The sequence below is a fragment of the Mirounga leonina genome, unplaced genomic scaffold (genome assembly GCF_011800145.1).
Source record: "Mirounga leonina isolate KUSES-001 unplaced genomic scaffold, KU_Mleo_1.0 Mir_93, whole genome shotgun sequence".
NCBI lineage: Eukaryota > Metazoa > Chordata > Mammalia > Carnivora > Phocidae > Mirounga > Mirounga leonina.
Window position 1 is genome coordinate 21,679,345 of NW_023270854.1, and position 23,388 is coordinate 21,702,732.

A 23,388-nucleotide genomic window follows, 5' to 3' on the forward strand; every position below is an offset into this window, starting at 1 on the left:
ATAATTAAAATTCACTGCTCTGAAGGCACAAAAAAAAAGAAAGAAAAAAAAACTGCAAAATTTCAGCATTAGTGATTCTGTAAAATGGAATTAATTAGGAAATAATTTTTTTCTAATATTTTTCAACTAATGAAAAGTCCTCCCCCCAGACACTGGTAGTATAACAACTTGACATAGTCTTTGTTTCTAAAAATCTCATAATGCTATGTTAGTTGTTGAGATCCTTCTGTTTTCCAAGCAATTAAAGAGAAAGTAAGTCAAAACCATGAGGGAATACGCATATATCTTTTTTACATTGTTCCTTATCTTAAAAATGTATGCTGTTTCTGCAAAGATGATTTTCTTATCCCCAAAAAAGGAATAAGAAGAGATGAAGAAGGAGGAAGAGAAAAAGGAAGAATCCACTTACCTGCTACTGCAACTTTTGCTGTCCGACTAATAATTGACCCAGAATCTCCTAAAGATGCCTCACATTGGTAAAGTCCCTCATCTGGCTTATGGTGCCTGGAGTGAAATATGTTTTGTATCAACAGAGAGCCATTTGGAAGTTGCTGCTTCCTTTCATCCATTCCCAAGGCCAGGTGGACACCATCTTTCTTCCACTTGATAACCGGGACTCCTCGGTCAGACTCAGCAGAGCAGTTCAGAAGGACATTTCCTCCACGCATGGTGACGGCATCGGAAGGCTCTGACAGGAAGCGCAGTGATGTGAAAGGCTTAATCTGGAAACCTGGAACAAGAAAGAATGAGGGAAATAAACACGTTCACTTATTCAAAGAGATCACCGGCTTTTATGCCCTGTCTCTTCTTTACAAAACTTTTTCAAAACAGCAGCGGTCTTTGAAAAATATCAAAGACTACGGGGCGCCTGGGTGGCTCAGTTGGTTGAGTGACTGCCTTCGGCTCAGGTCATGATCCTGGAGTCCCTGGATCGAGTCCCGCATCGAGTCCCGCATCGGGCTCCCTGCTCAGCAGGGAGAGTCTGCTTCTCCCTCTGACTAGCCCCCTCATGCTCTCTCTTGCTCTTTCTCTCTCTCTCAAATAAGTAAATAAAATCTTTAAAAAAAGAGAAAAATATCAAAGCATAAATGATATTCTGTTAAAGGAACAAAAACAAAACAAACAAACAAAAAACCGTGCCCAATTGAGCTAACCAAATTAATGAAACAATTGACCCAAAAAGAAATTAAAAATCCATACAAACCTAGGCATGACCATCATCACTTATAAGTCAATGCTTAAAAATATAGACAGAAAAAAGCTAATATTTTCCAAATAAAACTAGATATTTTAAAGTAACAATGCTTAGTAGTGGTAGTAATGCCCCTAGGATTTGGGGGACCTTTTCTATCTCTGCATTTTGATTATAGCACCCATTAATTTTCTGAAAAAAATCTACTCAGATATGTTGTTTCATTACCAACAACAACAAAAATCAACTCTGAACACTGTAGGGAAAGTTATTTAGAACAAAGATCTGGTGAATTTTAAAATAGGTAAGAAATCCCCGCTTGCAGAAGCAAGTCAATAATGCTACTACCTAAAATCACAAATCCCTGAAGTGTCTTAATTTCCATCTGAATGTTGCTCATGAGCCAGGAAATCTAAGTGAATATTTTATTACATTCGGTCTCTTTTTTTTTTTTTCTATAAACATAAATGAACATGAGAAATCAACAGGAGGAAGAGAAAGTCATTTAAGAATCCTGAGGGGAGGAAACAAGTATAATTAGTTAAAGTATATTATATTCAGGGCTCACAACATAGCCTTTAGCAGAATGCTTGGTTATTGAATCATAGGCTTTAGCAAGGTTTTTGGAGGTCAATGGACTCACCCTTTGCTCAAACAGGTGTATGCCTAAATCATTCGAATAAAATTACTTTTAATTTCCTTTTTAACCATCTCTGGGGCTAGGGATTCTACAATGGCTCTTGGTGTCTTGTTTTTAATATTTAGTTGTTATTAGAGTATAACTGAATTTTCTTCCTTCTATCTAATCTCATATTTTTTTTCCTGAATTGCTTTGTGTGAAAATACAGAGGAGATGGACATTTCTTTTTAAGAGCCCTTTATTCTTCTGAAGAATTTAATTTCTTTAAAAATACCACCTAAATTGTTTTACCCTTCATGTGTTTCAGGATAACAACCTCAATTTCATTAGCTTCCTTAATTTTTCTGTAATGGAAACAATTTTGTGTGTGTGTGTACTTTGTGTAAACTTTCTAGTTTTCTATCATTTAAAAGGCAGGCAACTAAATTGCCTATCATCAATATTCTCATAAAGGATTGATCCATACTAGCTCCAATGGACGGATTCTTTCTTAACTTTGTATATACCCACTTTCCAGTGAAGATAAAAGCTGGACAGTTTCTCACTGTTCCTCTGTATTGTTACCTGTCATACCCAATTTTTCTAAGCCTTCTATTTGAAGTCTGTTACTTTTGCTTCTCTGTTGAAGTGCACCCAGAGAACTGCATCATTTATCATCATACACTCATTTTATCCAATGAGAATATTCACCCAAAGAAAGCAGCCAAAACTTTGCTCGAATTAATATAAATTATAAAATAGCAGCGAGCACTTAAGTCTACCATAAGCGATATCAGTAAAATTCTCAAAAGATACAGCCTAGCCCCCTCACTGCCTAATAAGCTCCTCCTCCCCCCCAAAACCATTTTAGTGTAGTCAACTTACTTTTTACTGCCCATTCTTCTAGTGGGAACTATATCAAATTGGGGGTCTGGATATTTAGCTCTTGGTCTTAGCATTATTATTTAAAGATCCATGACTCCAACACGTCTTTCAAGTCCTCAGAATCTCAGTTCCTTCATCTGTAAAGTGAGGGCATTGAACTAAACAATCTCTAAAGTCAACATCTAGTTTGGAAACTTTCAGAACTAGTATGGGTTGAAGGCATCCATCAAGTGAATCCTGCTCTGAGCTTATTCAGATGCGGACTGATGTTGCTATAAATGACTCCCCCATGTCTACGTGATACCCTCCTTTACAAGAAAAGAAACAAGAGTCAGTGAACACCTAGCTTGAGATACGAAGGATGGGAAAACAGAGAGAAGTTCCAATGTCCTTGAATGTCAAGATATTTCACTAGAGTAATACCTGCAATTTCCATACAAGTGGCATTAATAGGGTAGAAATAAATTTAGAATTCAAGACCAGACAACTATATTAAAAAGCATTTATTGCTTTTTGGTTCTTCCCGGGGCCTATATTTTAAACAACAATCTCATGATGAACACCTTATTTATGTCATGTAACACATAATACATTGAATGCGGCTGTTTACGACAGCATGCTAATGAGTATATGTGCCCATTATCACAAATAAATAATCCACTTAATCTGAAACAAGGAGTTTATGACAGTTTTCAGTGCTGTGAGTACACAATTTAGGAAAGTTAAATAAAGATTAACTTTTCTTCAAAATGACTACGCTTGCATTTTGCTGGCAATTCGAGTTTCTGTACTCCTTATAACAATTACATTTTTTTTTAAAGATTTTATTTATTTATTTGACAGAGAGATAGAAGAGCACAGCAGAGGGAATGGCAGAGGGAGAAGGAGAAGCAAGCTCTGCACTAATCAGGGAGCCTGATGCAGGACTCGATCCCAGGACCCTGGGATCATGACCTGAGCCGAAGGCAGATGCTTAACCATCTGAGCCACCCAGGCGCCCAACAATTAAATTTCTAATACATTGCTGAGAAATACAGGTATCTCACTGCTTTAAGTAACTTGAATTAGTTACTTAGTTTATAGAAAAGATGGACTCAAGCCAATAGAATCTGTTGAGAAGCAATACATCTGTCTCCAATGTTCCTCTTTTCAAAGTTTTAGTCTATGTAGGCCTAAGCTGCTTGCATTCTCTTGGGAGATATTTTACATGGGCTTAAGAAATGCTCCACTAACACAGTACACAGACTCCAATTTGGGTTGCCCTCCCCTTCCTCTTCTCTTAGGGTACTAGCTCCCCCTGGAGGGATTTTGCCTACCAGTACATCATATTTTAATATGAAATAATTTTTACCCAATTATTTCATCCAAAAATCCCTATCTGAAATCAACTACACTGATCTAATGTTTGAACAGAGAAAGACAGATGATAAAACTGAAGAAGAAAAAGAAGTAGAAATCACTTTTGGAGCCTGTAGCTGAAAAAGTTGTGGCTGGAATTTGGGCAAGCAGAGTTGGATGGGGGACAGATAGCCTGGGAAATGAGCGAAAGAAATACTCAGAAAGCAACAGAAGAATGCTTTTGAAGAGTTACAATTTTAGAGGATTTTACATTAGATTGACTATGGTGGGGATTTCATCCAGAAGTAAGCCAACTGGAGAAGTTTTTGTTTGTTTTGGTTTGGTTTTCTTTTTCAGATGCCAGTGGTCATTCTGTTGAAACATTCTTTAAATAGTAACATTTCTCAGTCTTGCTTCATAAAAGAAGTGATCTTTTGGCCTGCTGTAAAATTACATGATTAATTATATTTTGGAGAAATATATTTGAGAGTACCTAAATACCATCCCCTAAGAAATCTGAATGGTTGAATCTGATAGCAGAGTTCATGATTAGAATGAGTGAGTCTCAGGGCCTCTTCTCCCTCCAAATGTTGGCTTGGAAAGATCTCTAGATCTTCTGTAGGTAGGAGTTAGGCATAGAGCCATAGATGCATTTAACCCATTGGTCTTTTCTTATCTGTATCAGTCTGAGAAAAAGTAATAAAGTGTCATATTGTTCTTGGACATGATTCTTTATTTTCATCTTCTTCTGAAAGACCGTATTTTATAAGCACATAATAACACAGCAAATCCTTCAATGTTTTTCCAATATAGATATAGAGGAGAGCTTGAGGGGTGACCCAAAGGAGAAATATCAACATTTATTTGCTTTGGTTTTGTCAGACATAAATAAACATCAGAAATAACAGTGTCAGAGCTATTCAAAGCTTATATTAATTGAGTATCTAGAGATAGATTTGTAATGTATTTTAGAAACTCACCAAAATAATCCAACAAATAGTAAAAATCTTTCTGTTAGCATAAGTTCCTTTGTGTATGCCCTCCTTCTCATATTCTTGTTAATTTCAAAGACCATTCAGTCACAGAGGCAGGCTAACTTAGAATGGCTTTTTTAAAGTATGACATTTTATCTACAATATCAAATATTGTTGAGTGTGAAAAATAATTCCTCATGGAGTCAGAAATTCCTTTCCAAGTCCAAAATGTAAAAGCTTCTGGTTAAAGCAATAAAAGCTAAAAAAAAAAAAAAAATGAAATTTATGAAAAGTAGCATGAAAGTAAAAAGTAGCTCCTGAAAAGATTTTAAGATTAGAAAATGTCGTACAAGTCCCCATAGAACATGCTACACAAAATTTAATCTCTTTCAAATTACAAAACTTTCACTTTGGGATGCTTGGAGATTCAGATGATCCCCAATTTTTGTAATTAACCCAGAAAACTCGCCATCGTTTTCTCTTCTTAGAAATATATGCTACTGCATCTGCTCCTCCTGTGTTAAGGAAATACATTTCCACTGAAGGAAAGTAAAATTGTTCTACGAATGATGGAATACCCTTTTTAAGTCATCAAACACCAATTACAGGTACAATTATAACTCTGGACTTCAGCCCTAACAAACGTTTATAATGCTTCTGAGACTTTGGTTTGGAACAGGGAATTTAAAAAGCAAAGCAAAACAAAACACAAGAATTAAAAGAACCCCTAACTATATGTGACCTTTACTGGGTAGGATATCAGAATATAAATTCTGAAACAGTGATTCTCAAACCACGGTTCTCAGACTAGTAATGGCAATACTGGGAACTTGTTAGGAATGTACAATCTCAGGCCCCACCCCAAACCTACCCAATCAGTAACTCTGGGGGTAGAGTCCCACAGGGTTTAATTAGCCTTCCAGGGGATTTTCATATTCACTAAATCTTGACAACCGCTTCTCCAAAACATCTGGTGGCCTGGACTAGAGCATAGCGGTCCTTGTGTTCTTTGTACTGCCCTGTTATAATTTTCCATATTTGGGAAAAGTACATAATTTGGGTCTGAAAGCTTAAGGAAAAGTGGAGAAAGGGCCAAGGAAGAGGGTTATTGTTGACAATACCTCAGCTTTCCACTTGGTAACCAGTACTTTGTTTGGACCCCAAATGGCTGTACTCCATCGAGCCAAATTTAAATTCCAGTCGATTGAACATTTAGAGTGCTCCTTGCAATATCCTTGGTTCTTCATACAAGGAGCTGTCAAAAGATTTCTGTTGATCAACTATGATAGCTACAATCCTCTCTCAAAAGAAGTTTTGGTAAATATAGTATTCTTCTTTATCAGATTGCACTTCTTCTCATTACATGTTATCTCCATGGTATAATTGTAGCCTTTTAAACCAGTGGAACTCTAGACACTTGCTTGGCTGACCCTCACTTCAGTTTAGTATCTAGATGGGCAAAACCATAATTCCACTCACTGTGCTGCAGCCTGGGGGGTCCTTTACGTGCTCGATCTTAATGCAAGACTAAACATCAGCCAAGCCCAGAGCAAGACAATGTATCTCACTGAGGGACCAGAACCAGTGACCACTGGGGTTTCTGTGAAGTGTTGGTGCTTTTTTTTTCTACTTTGATAAGAGACAAAGTAAAAATAATTGTCAAAAGATGCAGTTGTATTTTTTTTTTAAATTGTGTACATTCCAGTCTTTGCTAGAGACTAGCATATTTTGAAGCTGTTCAACTTCAAGACATTTTTTTTTTTATCACTCACAGACGGGAATTAGAAGTGAATTAGATGTTGTGGAATTTATTCCTTAATTTAAATAATGCAAAGGAAGACTTACCAGGAAGAAATACAGGTACATTTTACTATGGCAATGTATTAAGTATCATTAAAATGTAGGGAAGCTATGGGTGGAAAATTTAAATTAAAAATTTTAAAGGACAGTTCAAGTTCCTCCCCCATTACAGTTGCCAGATTTAGCAAGTAAAAATTAAAGATATCAGTTATTTTTGAATTTCAGGTAAACAACAAATAATGTTTTCATATAAATATGTCCTAAAGACTTATATTAAATAAATACTGCATAGGACATACTTATATGAAAACATTATTTGTTGCTTACCCAAAATTCACATTTAACTGGGCATCCTGTATTTTCCACCATATCCCCATGAATTCACTTCCTTGAAATCATGGCAAAAGTAATCAAATAGTATATGACTTCATCCTACTCCGCTCAGTTCTCACATATCTGAAGAGAAGAGGGAACTCTTGGAAAGCAACCATGATTGAATCAGGAAAAGTGATTTTTGTGTCAGGACGTTTGCTGACCTAGTCCAACACCACCAAATATCCACGGAAAAAGATTGTTGAACTCGATTTGTTCTTGACACAGTGATTCTTCTTTTCTCTTCCCCTTACAAGACAGGGAGCAAAACTCAGAAATATAAATACAGGATATAAAGTTCAAGAAGCAACTGTCCCAGCAGAAATTGCTTAGTGAGCCCACAGAGAAGCTCCCCATCAGACATGCTGAGCACATGGCATCTTCCACAAGGCAGAGGAAGCTTTGCTAAGATCTGAGGTTTTTATAGGGTGAGAAGTGTGTGCCCCAGGCAACTGAGTGTCTTCTGGCTAAATCCAATAGTAAAAGAAAAAGGATAAGGGCCAAGATAGAGTGGGAGAGTAGCTTCCTCATTCCTTTGCTGCTTTAAGAGCTAAATCTCTAAACCACAGCTTGATTTTGCTGTGTGATACTGGGCAAATTGTAATGGGATTTTTTTTTTTTTTTTTTTTCCAGCTCACCAGGTAACACAGTATGACATCTAGGTTATCATTCCCTGGGCCTCATACAAAATTAACATTTAAAGAGAAACTTTGATGTGTTGCTTAATCTGCCCTGGGTTTGAACCTTTAACCCCCCTCATTTTGCTTAAATGTAAGCTGGCTTTCTCCTCCCCTTGTGTTTTTCATCAGTCTTTCTCAAAGTAGAGGGATGAACAGCTTTTCATGAAGGCACAACTGTCAATGAGAATAATAAGGAAGACTATTCAGAGTACCTAGAAAAAGTACCAGTTAATGGGTACCCAGCACATAGGAATATCTCCATCTGGATGACAGTGAAGAGTAGGCAAGCTTTGAAGATGCCATTAATTTTGAGGGGAATTTTGAGGGGACTAATGGACTTTTAATCAAATTACTTATATTTGCTGTACACACATAAGCAAATGTGGACACAAAACCAAATACAGTAATTGCCTATAATCCTGTTCACCTGGTGAAAGCCACTGTTAAAGTTTATGTGCATTTCCTTCTAAGAAATGATGCATTTTTTGATTCATAGTGATTTGCTTTATTAGTCACATGGTTGTAATAATATTTGACAGAAAGAGAGACAGAAACAGGGAGAGAGAGCACCCACCCATGAGAGTGTGTACACACTCTGGTCTCTCTTTCTTATAAGGCTTCTAATTTCATCATGGGGTCTCCACCCTCATGATCTCATATAAATCCAATTACCTATCAAAGGCTCCACCTCTAAGTTACACAGTGGGGGTTAGGGCTTCAACATTTGAATTTTGGGGGAACACAAACATTCAGTCCATAAAAGACATAGACCAGGTGTCTAGGGGAAGAATTCTGTAAAGAGACTGAAGAGCGTGTGCTAAGGTCCTGAGGTGTGACTGGACTTCCCAGGAACAGTAGGGAGACCTATGGGACTAGACTGATCAGTCTGAGGGAGAAGAAGAGTTTAAGGAGATTAGGTTGAGAGGCCACTGGGAGGTGTGTAGGACCTTGGAGGCAAACAAAAGAACTTTGTTTTAACTCTGACAAAGTTGGAAGCCTAGTGGAGCATTTTGACTGAAAAGTGAAAAGGTCCAACTTATATTTTAAAGCAGTAGTTCTCAGATTTTTGTCCCCCAAGGAGACACCTGGCAAATGTCCCAGACAACTGGGAAGGTGCTATTGGCATCTAGTGGGGAGAGGCCAGGGATGCTGTGACAGCCCCTCACAAGAGAGAATTCTCCAGTCCCAAGCATAACTACGTTAAGGATGAGAAACCCTATTGTAAAAGGTCACCCTAGTTGCTGTGCTGAGAACAGGGGTCATTAGAAACAGGGAAACTGGTCAGCAAGTTACTTCCATCATCCAAGTGAGAAATGATGGGATTTAGACGAAAACCCTGCCGTAGAAGTGGTAAGAAATGGTCAGATTCGGGATCCATATTGAAGGTAGAGCCATGGGGTTGTTGAGGGATTAAATGTGGGTTGTTAAAAAAAAAAGATGACTCCAAGTAGATCAATAGAGCAATTTATGCAATTTATATGCAAAAAAAGGCATACTGTCTGTTGCAAAAGAAAGCTCTCAGCACAAGGGGTCAGGAGACCTGAGTTCTTTGTCTGCTTCTGTCACTCACCAAGCCTGGGGCACACCACTGGGAATTGTACTCACCAGTAGAACAAGGACGTTGGACTAGCTAACTTCTAGGTATCTTCAGCTCTAATATTAAGCAGTTTATGAGTTCACACCTATTAACTTTGCTACTTACAAAAAATTCACTCTTAAATTTAGAAGGAAATTTTTTATATGAAGAGATTTGCTATAATCACCCTGTGATCAGTTTATCACAGTCTTAAATGAGTCCACAAAGAGGTGCAGTTACTGAAGGTATCTAGAGACCAACAACCACCCACCTCATTATCCATAAAATAGAGGGAGAGTCTAATCTTTTCCCTTGAAGATAAAAGACCGCAGAGGTCACTCTGCCAACAAAGCACAGCAGCTTTATTATGATTCATGAGAAATGAAGTATTCATCTTGTGGAAACTGCTGTTACAAATATAAAGGATTAATTCCATAAAGGTTTGACAGGTCCAGAGAAAGCCTCGGCAAACCTCATGGTTGACACTGTGCTATGAAGTCTGATGTGGGGACCCATACTGATAAAACATTTGTGTTATAATGAGTCCCATTTTCTCAAAATGGAGGCCAAACAGTGGTTTTCATTAAAATGCTGTCATTCATTTTGTTGTGATATTTACTGTATCCTGTCTCAGCAGAAAAGTGGTATTTTCCTGCTTAGTCCATGAATGACATCAAGAAGGAAAACTTATAATGATTAGAGAAATATCAACTTTGGAACTGAGAGCCAATGAGCTTTAAAATGTTCAGGTCAGTGTTTATTAAACACTGTATGTTATTAACTGTGATTTAAGTTCAATGGGAGATGACTTGGGGAGTAAGGATGAAGTTTCTCTGGAAGATCAGAACCATAAGGGGATTTCTGAACCCTAAATTGCATGATCTATGTGAACTTCAAGGATGAAGGAACTATTTATGTGTCCCTCACCTAAAGGAACTAAAAGATGAAGAAAAAAGTATGTTTCTTACCTAAAAAGCGGTTATTGCATGAATGAATTAGTTGCTGCAATTTCCTAAAATGTTCTAATTAGAGACTTCCCTAGAATATAGTGGTTATTACCTTGGACCTGCCTCACCACCAGGAGGGGGCCAGTGTTGCTGGTTCTCTGTGCCTGCACAGTGGTTCAGGATTGAACATGGGGGCCAAGGAATGACTGACCCTTCCATTTCAATATTTCAAAAAATGCATTATTCAAATGCATAGAATCAAGTTGATACCTGAATGTCTAGAACATGACTACTGGATAGAATCTTGAAAATTCTGTAGACTGAATCTTTCCTGCATCCTTTGCTGGCCAAGCCCTACTACAGATACCAAACAAAGCATAGGACAAAGACTTCTCTAGGAGGTATATTCATTACAAGTGACCCTCAGCTCACTTGATTTCCAATACAATTGATTTCCAAGCCAATTAAGTAATAAACATTAATTCTCATCAGGTTCCCATTTTACAAAATGGAAAAGTTAGACAGAGGCCTTGCAGAGATGGGAAGTCTCACTGAACAGCAGTGACTGTTCTAGCTCTCGGAGAGATAATCCTTTATTCTCCTTCCCTTAAGGCGCTACTCTTTCTATCACATAGCATATTCATAAGAATTTCTTCCTTATTCTACTGAAAACTTCAAGGGAGCAGAAATAAATTGTATTTGTTTATCTCACACAACCCTTTGTAGTCTTTACCTGTCTCAGAGGTATTTAATAAATATTTATTGAATAAACTTGTATAAACAAAAATATGAATAATTTAGGAAAATTCCTTAAATCAGTGAAAGAAAATCATGGCACACATGACCTAATTCTCCTAAGTTGGCTGTGAATGACCAGAGATTACTTGCTATTGCTGTCAATGGAACCAAAATCAATATCCATACTGATAACATATTCGGAGGCAGTGTGGGCCAACTCTTTCTGTCAAGAGCCAGATGGTATATGGTTTTCAGCTTCCTGGGCCAAGAGGCAGCCCTGAGGATATTATATAAATACTTATACGATGAGTTAAAGGGTAACCACTTTAAAAATGTACATGCCATTATTAAACAAACAACAAGCAGACACTGTAGTCTCTGACCTCTGTTCTGGGAACATGATCCTGATGATTCACAGTTACCAGGGATTCAAGCCTGGAGCTTCCACCTTGTGCTAAACTCACTACTTTCAACATTGCATTCCTCTTGAAATAGATTCACCATTTACAGGAGCTTTGACAGGAATATCTGGTCTATAGGCTGTGCACACAGATGAACTTTTTCATTATACTCATTCATTCACACAGACATATTATTAAACATCTATTAAGTGCCTATGTAGCTCCCCAGCTACCTTGTTCATTCCAACAGCCTTCCAATTCAGGGCCACAGACCCTTTATACATCCCCTCTCTTCTCGTCCCTCCCCTTGCTGCCTCTGTCCATTCCCTGGCCTGTCTAACGTCCCTGCGGCCTGCTTAGCAGACAGAACTGAGGAATTCTGTGGAAAATATATTTTTATAATTGCTGATGATATATAAAACACATGCTCTTATCATATCATCATTTACTAAAAAGCCATAGAGAAAGGCAAAACAGCCTTGTTAGCTTTTTTCATCTTGCATGAGTAAGTAGTCAAGGTAAAGGGAAAAGCTGTTTCTTTGTTTCCTTATTGCAATTAAGGCAGTAGAGTTAGCCCACTGCCCCAGTACTGTTGAGTTTTTCATTGGCTTTAAAAAGGCTATAAAATTTCAGTTATACTTGATGAATAAATCCTGGAAATCTACTGTATACCACAGTGCCTACAGTTAACAATATTGTATTATATACCTAAGCATTTGCTAAGAGGCCATATAGTAAGTGTTTTTAAACACAAATTTAAAAAAAAAGAGGGTACCAGGAAATTTTTGGAGGTGATGGCTATGTTTATGGCATTGATGGTGGGGACGGCTTCACAGGTTGATGCTTATCTCCAAACTCGTCTAGCGTATATTAAATAGGCACAGCCTTTTGCATATCAAGCATGCCTCAGTAAAGTGGCTTTAAAAAAATAAAAGATGTCTTTTTTTTTTTTTAGAAACAGACTCTTTATTTTTATTTTTTTATTTTTTTAAAGATTTTATTTATTTATTTGACAGAGAGAGACACAGCGAGAGAGGGAACACAAGCAGGGGGAGAGGGAGAGGGAGAAGCAGGCTTCCCGCCAAGCAGGGAGCCTGATGCGGGGCTCAATCCCAGGACCCTGGGATCATGACCTGAGCCGAAGGCAGACGCTCAACGACTGAGCCACCCAGGTGCCCCCTTTTTTTTTTTTTTCCACGTAAGCTGCTCATTTATTAGCACTTGTGACGCAACGTAACGGTTTCCAGTGAAGATGCTGAGCTGTGTGGATCTTTACTTTCAGTAAAGTGGCTTTAAAAATATAAAAGATGTCTAGGTAATTCAGACCTAGGGAACTGTCATAGTGTCACCAACAGTGCCTTGTGGGTTCCCGTGGTTGTTTAACTACTTTTTACCATTCCTGGATAAGCTTCTGTCCAGTTACTTTTCATGTATTTATCTTATTTGACCTTTAGGAAATTTCTTTCATACTGTCACTAATTAAAAAAAAAAAAATCATAAGAACCAAAGCAATGACAGTCTATGCCACCATTTAGAAACAGTAAAAGCCTAAAATTTATCTAAATAATGAACAGCAGGTTCCCTGGAATGATAGAAACTGTAATTCCATTAAAGAGCCCAAGTGTTATCATAAAACACTCAGAAGTAAATTTATACACAACTCTCAGCTGACAAGAAAAATCGAGAGCAGAAAATGAGCTGAGTTTACGGAGTGTAGCACACGGGTCTCCTTCTCAAATGTGGGCTCCCCCATAATTCATCAGCGGTAGACACTTTCTCCCCAATACCCAGAATCCCAAATATATCTGCTTCCTTTTTTATTCCGCCCTTCTTACGGGTTCTCTCCTAATGTCCTCAGCTCTTTTATCCTCACATTACCTCCAGCTCAGAAAAACCAGGGTCTTAATAGATGTCACTGGAACATAAAAAGGGGGTTACTCTATGTTATATAACGTTTTGATTTGTATGCTATATGCCGACTGTAATTTTGTTTTTTAATTTTTTTTAAAGATTTTATTTATTTATTTGACAGAGAGAGACACAGCGAGAGAGGGAACACAAGCAGGGGGAGTGGGAGAGGGACTTGGTCCCAGGACCCTGGGATCATGCCCCGAGCCACGGCAGGTGCTTAACCAACTAAGCCACCCAGGTGCCGCAAGACTGTAATTTTAAAAGCCATAATTATTATACATGTTAAATCATATTGCCAAACATGTTACTATCTTTTTAGCATAATTAAATAAATGAAATCTCTTACTGTTCCAATCTTTATTTTCTCTCCCCTTAAAAATGTATACATATGAAAAATATGTCCTTGCTATTGTGTATCCAGGGGAATGAGTAATATAGACATGAAAAGAACTGAAAACAATCCAAGTCACTTACATACAGCCAGATCCACTCTCCTGTGCATAGGTTGGTGTGGCAGTTGGGGTGGACTTATTCACCACTTTAATTGTGGGTTAGTGTTGCATTAAGACTTGTTGAAGGTTTGCACTGTGGCTTACAAACATTGTATTCTTTCTCTGTTTATTTTTTCTTATATTTCTAGTAATTTACCTAGAATTTACATGGCAGTCTTATTTGATCCTGTTGAGCAGGAAGAGATTGTTAACCCTATTTTGCAGGTAGAAAAAAAGGCTCAGGGAGGAGAACTGTCTTGACCAAGGTCACATGTCTCAGAAAATCTAGCTTTTTGTCTTAATTCTATCTAGGACTCATTCTTTCTGCTTTTTATCCAAACCCTTTCTTTTTCTCAAACTGTATAAAAGTAGAATACATAGCCAAGTAGGGCCAAACCAGCTCAGAGGTGGAACAGACAAAAACACATGGTATTAATTGAAGTATTTGATACAGACAGCGACTAAGCTACTGTTATTTCAGAAAATCCATCAAACAGGGTTTAGGTACTGAAACCTTTTGGTCATGTGACTATGTAATCTGGGAAGAGGGATACAGTCAATGATTCTATGATACCCAAAATCACCTGGTATAAAATGGCTTCATCATTTTATATAGATTTTGTCACCCAGTTCACTCCTAGAAGGATGAGCCTGGGATTAACACAGTGAGCATTGGCAGGAGAAGGATAGGGTCTGGGAGTGCCTGGGAAGGGTCTATATGGATGGGGGTAGTGGGGAAGGAGGCCGAAGTAGCAATACCAAATTAGATAACCTTTGTCTATTTTCTCTGAGGTTGTCCCAGAATCACACACACACACAAAAATAGCTTGTATTTGTCCCACATAACTAAATCTATGAAGAACCAAGGCTTTTTTTTTTTTTTTTTAAGATTTTATTTATTTATTTGACAGGGAGAGACACAGCAAGAGAGGGAACATAAGCAGGGGGAGAGGGAGAGGGAGAAGCAGGACTGCTGAGCAGGGAGCCCAGTGTGGGGCTCGATCCCAGGACCCTGGGACCATGACCTGAGCTGAAGGCAGACGCTTAACAACTAAGCCACCCAGGTGCCCTGAGAACCAAGGCTTTTGGTCATTAAAAATTATTAGTATCAGATTTCTCAAATTTTTATTTTGTCCATAGAATTTGTATTGATCTACCACATATATTAATTCCTGATTTACTACCCTCAAAGTCAAGAACTAGGGATGCCTGGGTGGCTCAGTTGGTTAAGCGGCTGCCCTTGGCTCAGGTCATGATCCCAGGGTCCTGGGATCGAGCCCCGCATTGGGCTCCCTGCTCAGCAGGGATCCTGCTTCTCCCTCCGCCTGCCACTCCCCCTGCTATGCTCTCTGTCTCTCTCTCTGACAAATAAAATCTTCAAAAAAAAAAACAAAAACAAAGTCAAGAACTAAGCCTAAATTTTTGTTTAAATCCTCTTTCCCATTTGTGTTTAGCACTGATGAACACATACTAAAAAGAAAAAAAAAAAAAGGCACTGAATGGTGTTGGTCTCACTCTCTTACTATCTTTGACATGAACCAAAGGAGAATGAAGAAAAATGAGTGAACGTTTTGAGCTTCCTTTAGTAATTACTTTCCACTAGGTCTAAAGTATAGCTCATTGGTTGCAGGATACAACTGTGGCCCCTCACTCATGAGGAAGCAGGACCCAAAGAAGCTCATAACCAGGTCCACACATTAATGAAATTTATGGATGCCCACCTGGGCATCTCCAAAATATAGAGACAGTAACACAGTTGGTGAAGGTTTTAAAAGTAGCTTTTTTTTTTTTAAGAATTTTTTTTTTAATTTATTCATTTGAGACAGAGAGAGAGAGAGAGTAGGAGCAGTGGGGAGAGGCAGAGGTAGAAGACGCAGACTCCCCGCTGAGCAGGGAGCCCGACGCGGGGCTCGATCCCAGGACCCTGGGATCATGACCCTAGCCGAAGGCAGACGCTCAACGACTGAGCCACCCAGGCGCCCCTAAAAGTAGCTTTTAAATGGGACTGATGTTGAACATCAGTGCATCAATGATTTTTACCAGCAATGTAAAATTTAACCAAAAAATGTATATGATATGAGGACAGGCTCATTATGACATGATGCATTGCACTCCTGGCTAATTTCAAGCTAAATCACTAGTGCGATGACTAGGATCATCACAAAGGATACTTTTGACACTGAAAGGAGACTCAATTTATAATTATGCCAGGACAACATGTATACATTAGTATTATTTTAGGCAATTTGTGATGTATGGTCTTCAACCTATCACTATTTTAAAGATGATACAGATGTTCACACTGGCACTCTTTTTCAAAATCTGTATTTTTATCTGATAGTGAGAAATCCTGTCAGGCACTGGAAGCATTCAGAATTAATTATATCAAAAATATATTATATACAACTTCTATTTCTGAAATGCACAATATACTGTCATGCTTTGGAGTTTTAGATAAATTTGGAATTAAAGAGAATTATTGCCTCATTCTCCTCTAAATGTTGGTTACTCATTAATGGAAACTTCTTTGGGGGAAAAGAAAAAAGGAAGAAACTTCTTTGGGTGAGTATAAAAGGCCAATGTATACTGGTATATCTCCTGGTGGTAACTGGAAAGGGATGGCTCAAGGCTCATCAAACGGGCATGTAGCCGGAAATAAGCTGAAAACAAATGATTAAAAATGTAAGTCTCAGTGAAGAGGACTGTGAACCAAAAAGTATCATACCTCCCTGTTGGTCTGCAGAATGACTGTGAAAAATGAGGCATGCTAGAAGGAGCTCTGGCCACTTAGATGCTGTTAACTCCACTGGCTTTGACCATGAAGAATAAAGGCAGAATGAAGCATGAAAGTTGGGATCATAGGGGAGAGCCCTCGTTCCATCACATTCAATGATTCACAACTCTATGCCCTTTTGCTTAACAATCGTGGGTTCAATGCTTTGACACAGATAAATATGTTCAGAAAACCTTTCTAGTCAATGCTGACATCAGCAACTAACAGTTTAGCAGGACCATAGCTAAAAGCAGGGGAAACTTAATAGAAGGTTGAAGTGGTATTTTTGGTTGCATTAACTATTGATTCATAAACAATGTATCTTTATTTATTTATTTATTTATTTATTTATTTATTTATTTATTTATTTTTGGAAATTGACATAGCATGAATGGATCTTCAAAGTAACTACTACATAATATAGACACTAATCATGTTTTTGAAACTTTTCCTTTGTGGGGTGGGAAGAACAAAGGGACTAATACTGAAACCCATCACATGATTTAATTTTCAGCTACTCGATGAAATTATTGTTATGCTGATTTGGGGGAGGAGGAAACTGAGACTGAAGTCTATGATAAATGATAATTTGTCCAGTGGATGAGTCTGATTTTGAAATAATGTCTTGGACTCCAAACTCCATTTCTCATTGTCAGGTTTGTTTCTCTAGGAGTTTCTGTTTCTCAGGAAATTGCTTTTTAAAAATTTTTTCTTCTCCTTTCTGTAAAGGGCCAGGTAGTAAATACTTTTGGCTTTGTAGGGCAACTGCCATTGTAGCAGGAAAGCAGCCATAGAGTATGAAAAGAAATGGGCACAGTCACAGATCCCCACCCCACACCCTGCTCCAAAGTAATCATCAGAAATGAAAGCAAATAAACTAAACAAATAAATAAAATTATGTAATACTCTAATAGTTATATCTTATAATGATGCCCCTATAATACCTCTAGTATATAAATCCTGGATAGGAAACAATGGTATTTATTCTGGCATTCTCTAATCTTCTCCTTCCAGGCTCTCCAACCCTTGGGTACCCAACGCTTTCCTATCAGAGTTACAGCTCTCCTCTCAAAATGCCATCCACCCCTGCCCTTCTTTGCTGACTCATATTCTGAATGCTTCTTTCTTCAGTTTCCCATTTTCAAACCTATTCAAAATAGTGTCACCCAGTGGAAGGGAAGATTCAATAACTTTTATCCACATTAAGGTATGATTAGTTAAAAAACTTAATGTGGTGGGGTGCCTGGGTGGCTCAGTCGGTGAAACATCTGTCTTCAGCTCAGGTCATGACCTCAGGGTTCTGGGATAGAGTCCCATGGCAGGCTCCTGGCTCAGGAAGAGTCTGCTTCTCCCTCTGTCTGCCGCACCCCCCCCCCCACCCGCTCAAGCTCTCTCTCAAATAAATAAATAAAATTCTTAAAAAAAAACCTTAATGTGGTAATGTTAAAAATTATTGCAGCTTAGTAGTATGCTTAATTAAATTCAGCAACTATTTATTAAATCTCTATATGCTAGATACTGGGAGTGGGAAGGTTTCTAAAGAAATCAACGTATATCTAAAGTCATAAAAACATTTAGGCTCTAGGAAATCCACTCATAAGAATCTACCTCAAGAAAATAACTCAATAGAACAGGAATTACTGCACATTAAAAAAAAAGCTAACTACAGTGTTTGATATAGCAAATCCAGCTAAATAGAAACATATTACCTATCTAATATTAAGGAAATAGGTAAGTAAATCACAGAACATAAAGATAATTATAGATTATTAAAGATAATAAAGATGATTATTAGGAAATAATCAAAATGACCACTGTAAAGAACAGAACGAAACACGCAATAATAAGCAAATAATTGGGACAGACCTGTGGATGATTGGTTTGGGGTGAAATTTCCTTCTGGCTACACCTCAAATAATGTCATGAAGTCAACCACTCATTGCATCTGAAAGAGCACTATGCTGCATTAATATTTCAGTCTGGTTCTAATGGAGTCTCCATATGTATTGTTTGTATATGTAAAGAGTAAATAACCTGGGGCTTCCTCATCCTAAACTCTTTCAACATAGAAGGAGACATGGACTACTGAAGGCACCGCACGGACAAGGCTTCTATCATATGACTGAATAGCCTTTTTGTAGTTGTTAACTATACCACCAGTGAAAAACACAGGATATGCAACAGTTCTTTCTTTTTGTGCATTTTGTTCTTTCATTTTGAAGCCTACTCCCTCGTTCCTCAGAGGCCAGTTAGCAATGCAATAAATTAATTTGTACTTTGGAGTGAACTCTTTAATCCCTTTTTGTTCTTTCACCTCCCAATCAAACACACACTCTCACATTTGCATGTATTAACATAATGAAACATTAATTACACAGTGTCTAGGATAGGACAAGCAAAGCACTTCAATCAATCTCAATAATTCACATCAGGAAGGTGAACAACACTGCCCAGCCTTATCAGGACCACATAATAGACAGAAACACAGGCTCAGTGCCTGTTGTGAGTGTGATTTATAACCAACATCTAAAAACAAAAAGCAGAAAATTACAAGGAGACTAATCAATAACAATTATCTTAATGATAGATGGACAAATTTTATTCTTTTGTTGGGTGGTATTGCCCGTCTAGTGATTTGTTTGCAAGAGGGGATAAAGATTAAGCAGACTGCTCTCGAAAACCAATGAGGTCTGAAAATGCCTAATTCCTGGGTGCAAAGAATTGTTGCATTATCTGATTTCTCTCAAGAAACCATGAGAGTTTATCTGAAAAAGAGAAGGTGACTACAAAGGCTGCCCACAGCTGTCTTCTATCTCTTCCAGATTTCAGTTGGTCATCCTGGTTGTCTGTGGTGTTCATCTGCTTAAGGTCTGAATTCTGCCAGTGTCAGCCTGCAGGCCACATTGCATGCTTCCTGCCAGCATCAGCTCTGACTGATTGTTGCTGAGCTGTGCCAGTTGCTAATTATGTAAAAGACAATACATAAGAGTTTCATGTTTGGAACCCAATACTTACAAACATCTTCAATATTCCACATACTTTTAAAGAGTTTTTTTTGCAAATATCAATTGCAGAGACATATTTGTATTGGAGTTCACAGGAGCCCAGTTCTTACTATATTTCTTCTTAGAACCATGATGAGAAGAGAAGAGAAGAGAAGAGAAGAGAGGAGAGGAGAGGAGAGGAGAGGAGAGGAGAGGAGAGGAGAGGAGAGGAGAGGCAGTGTAGCATGGGGTGGGGTGGGGTGGGATGAGGCAAAAAAGGAAAAAAAGGAAAAGAAAAGAAAGGAAAGAAGGATGCCGTGGCATTCCTCAAAGGGCATGTCTCTAGACCACGGTTTCTCAACATTGGCCCTATTGACATTTGGGGCTGGATAATTGGATAATTCTTTGTTGCGGAGAGCTGCCCTGTGCATTGTAGGAAGTGTATCCGCATTACCGGTCTCTACTCACTAAATGCCAGTATTCTTTGCTCTCCTCTTCTAGTCACAACAATCAAAAATATCTCCAGGCATTACCAATGCCTCTCCCATAGGGGAGGGGAAATCTTCTCCAGTTGAGAACCACTGCCCTATACCCTTCAGTACAAGAACCATATTTAATGTTCATAAAAAGAAAAAACTTAAAGCAAACTGCAAAAGATTATTTGATTATGTAAAAATTTTGTTATTAAATACCCTTTGAAATAAGTGGATTTCAGTCAGCTTTTAAATCAACGCTTCGAGGCATTTATAAAATGTTGAAAGCCAAGAAACCTAAATTCTATTCCTGATGATTCCGTCCTGACTGCATGGCCTTGGGCAATTAATCTTCTTTTTTCTATATATTATTTTCTTTCTCTGCAAAGTGAAGAGCTTGGACAAAGTGAATTCCAAGTCCCTGCCGTGTCTAACATTCTGGGGTTCTACTTTTAGAAGAGTTGACTCATATAGCTTAGCTCTTTAATGAGTACAGTCCACATGCCCCCCAAACATCCCAGGCAGTATGGGCCACATTTCTCTACTCAACCCTTCCCTCTCAGAGCAGTGTTGCTCACTGACCCTAGCATAGTCCAATATTCTAATCCCATAAGAAGAACAACTGCAAGCATTAAAATCTGAATATGTAACTTAGCAAAGGTAGGAGTACTTCCTATTTCTGTGTTTCTTTAGAGACAGAAACATCAAGGAAGCAAGGATTAGTGAGGTCTTCTTTAATGACTTGGGAATGATCAAAAAGTAAGCAAATAAACAACAATCAAACAGACCATTAAACCAAACCCGATATATTGCCTATTGTGCTAAAGCTTTTGTTTTTCCCATTATAATAGTTTTTATTCAAGGTAGAAACTATACTTAGCAAAACAAAACAAAACAAAACAAAACCACAAAACAAAAAACGTAATTGTTAAAAATCCAATTTTCCTGAATTTGACCCTATGGGCAGTGAGGTCTCAGAAGCACATGCTTTCTGATTTGTGGTTCTCAGAGCCCATTAATATTTGTAATCACTTCTCCAAATATACACACTCTTCCCATAGATCCCTAGAGATCCTAGAGACCAATCTGCCCTTTTGACAGCTGTCGAATCCTTGTTCGCATCAAAGATGCAACAAGTCAATGAAATCATCCTTCAGGACTCTCAGCTCTGTCAGCTATTGGCTATTGAGACTCATCCATCCGTAGGCCCTCATTTGGGCCCTCTCATAACTGATATGTTAGCTTGTGCATTCCCGCAATTGCTCATGTGAGTACAAACTAAAATGACATGACAGAGACACAACAATATAATTCTCTACATCCAGAGACTTGAAAGACCCGCCTGCCAATATACCACAGTGTATTCCCATTTACAGTACATTTATCTCAACAAAGTACTCAGGAAATCATCTTTCATATAGCTTGTACCTGTCTCTTTTCATTGCCTCTCAACATTGTAGAAGATGCATCAAAATACAATGATCCTTATATTTTCACGTATAACAACCTTGGAAGCAGACATGCAAACAGCCTTGCCCTAAGAAATGGAGCGCATGGCAATAACACCACTACATAGAGAAATCTTTAGTCTGCACACTTGGTAAGATATATTCTAAGTGTCACTGCATTTTAGCTGCCTCTGGTAAGAGAAAAGAACTTTACTTCTAAGGCCACAGGCACCAAATAATTTACATTAGTAACAACCACTGAATCCTTTTTCAGTAACTTATGATCTCCTCCTAATAGTTCTCTATTTTATTCATTAAGGAGGGAGAGAGAGGCAGGGCATGCAGACATAATTACACAGGAAAAGTACTTATAAATCCCCAAACCACATCCTCATCAATAGAAAAGCTATACTGTTTTGGGGCTACACCCCAACACTCTGAAAATGGAACCCTCTAGTTTGAGTCAAGCACTGACCAGGAACCGGGGGGGAAATGTTTACCATTAGGTGAATAAACTGCATCACTCTAATGAAGTGGGAGAGTTGGAAAAGCAAAGAGCCAATTCATTGCAAATGCCAAACCACTCTTTCTCTAAAAATGAACGCCACAATAAAACTGATGGGCCATGGTTATGAATACATTGTTTTGGGTTTTCAATACCCAAAGATATTTTAAAAACCATAATCCAAACATAACCAAACTGTAAAACATTCAATAACAAATGTGTACATTTCAGCCCTGCTATTCCAGCCAGCACCACCAGCAAAATCCCCCTTCTCTGCTCTCCTGACCAGCTGTATTTGGTTACACTTCATGAAAAGTCACAGCTTCCAGGGCTCATTTTCTTTCAATTCAATGGATTTGGCAATTTCAACATAAAGAAATTAAAATTTAAAAATAAATAAAAGTATCGGTGGGTCATAAATTTGCAAGCTCAGCAGTTTTAATATTTAAAATAAATGTTTAATGTCCAACAGCAGGATTAAGTGATATTACAAATGTGGATCATTTTCTTTTCAGAGATGAACAAAGCAAATAGGAGGAGGAAAAGCAATCAAAGTTGCAGGATCCTGAAACTCTGTTATTCATTACACTGTCAGCTTCACATCGAAACTGGTTGTCATGTTTTCTAAGTCCTTATCCCAATAATTTATTACCCAAAGCAGTTTCAGACAAATAAGAGATTTTCCTGTTGACCATATAAGAAAATGCTCATCAGCCGTAGTTATTTTTAAAAGAATAGCACTATTTTAAAAATCCAATGAGCGTAAAGGACTAGAAAACATTGCCTGCCCACACAGTAAAGAAAATTTTAATTGCCATAACTAATCACTATGGATTTCCATTCCTCACAATTGTGAAATCTATTATTGCTGAAACAACACACCTACCTCCCTTAATGTCATACCTAAGGGATGGCTTCTATCAAAATAGATGAACATACCTTTTATCTTGAGTTATATGAGAAGGACCTTTATTTATTAGACTCTTAGGAAATACCCAGGGATTTCCTAAGCAAGAGAAACTTCAGGTGTGGGGTGTTTCCCAAAGCTGGTAGCTTTCCTTTCATAATTATGATTAATAATGATGATAACATTAATAACTTTTATTATCAAGTCATGTATCTGCTACTTATTATGTTAAAAATTTCTTACACATTATCTAGAATATTCCTCACATTTGACCTATAATGTGGCTGCTAGCGTTATCTCTACTTTACAGATGAGTAAACTATGGCTCAAAGAGGCAACATAACTTGGCCACTGTCATCCAGCTAACTTGTGGA

At 38.0% G+C, this 23,388-nt stretch overlaps 1 protein-coding gene across 1 annotated transcript in view; it reads right to left on the reverse strand.

Annotated features, from left to right (window-relative positions):
- The window catches only part of DCC (DCC netrin 1 receptor), a 1,173,370-nt gene that overhangs the window by 763,744 nt on the left and 386,238 nt on the right, over positions 1-23,388 (reverse strand). Inside the window, exon 2 of the mRNA XM_034996274.1 lies at positions 410-730. Coding sequence (XP_034852165.1) covers positions 410-730 — 321 coding nt within the window. The remainder of the gene's footprint in view (positions 1-409; positions 731-23,388) is intronic.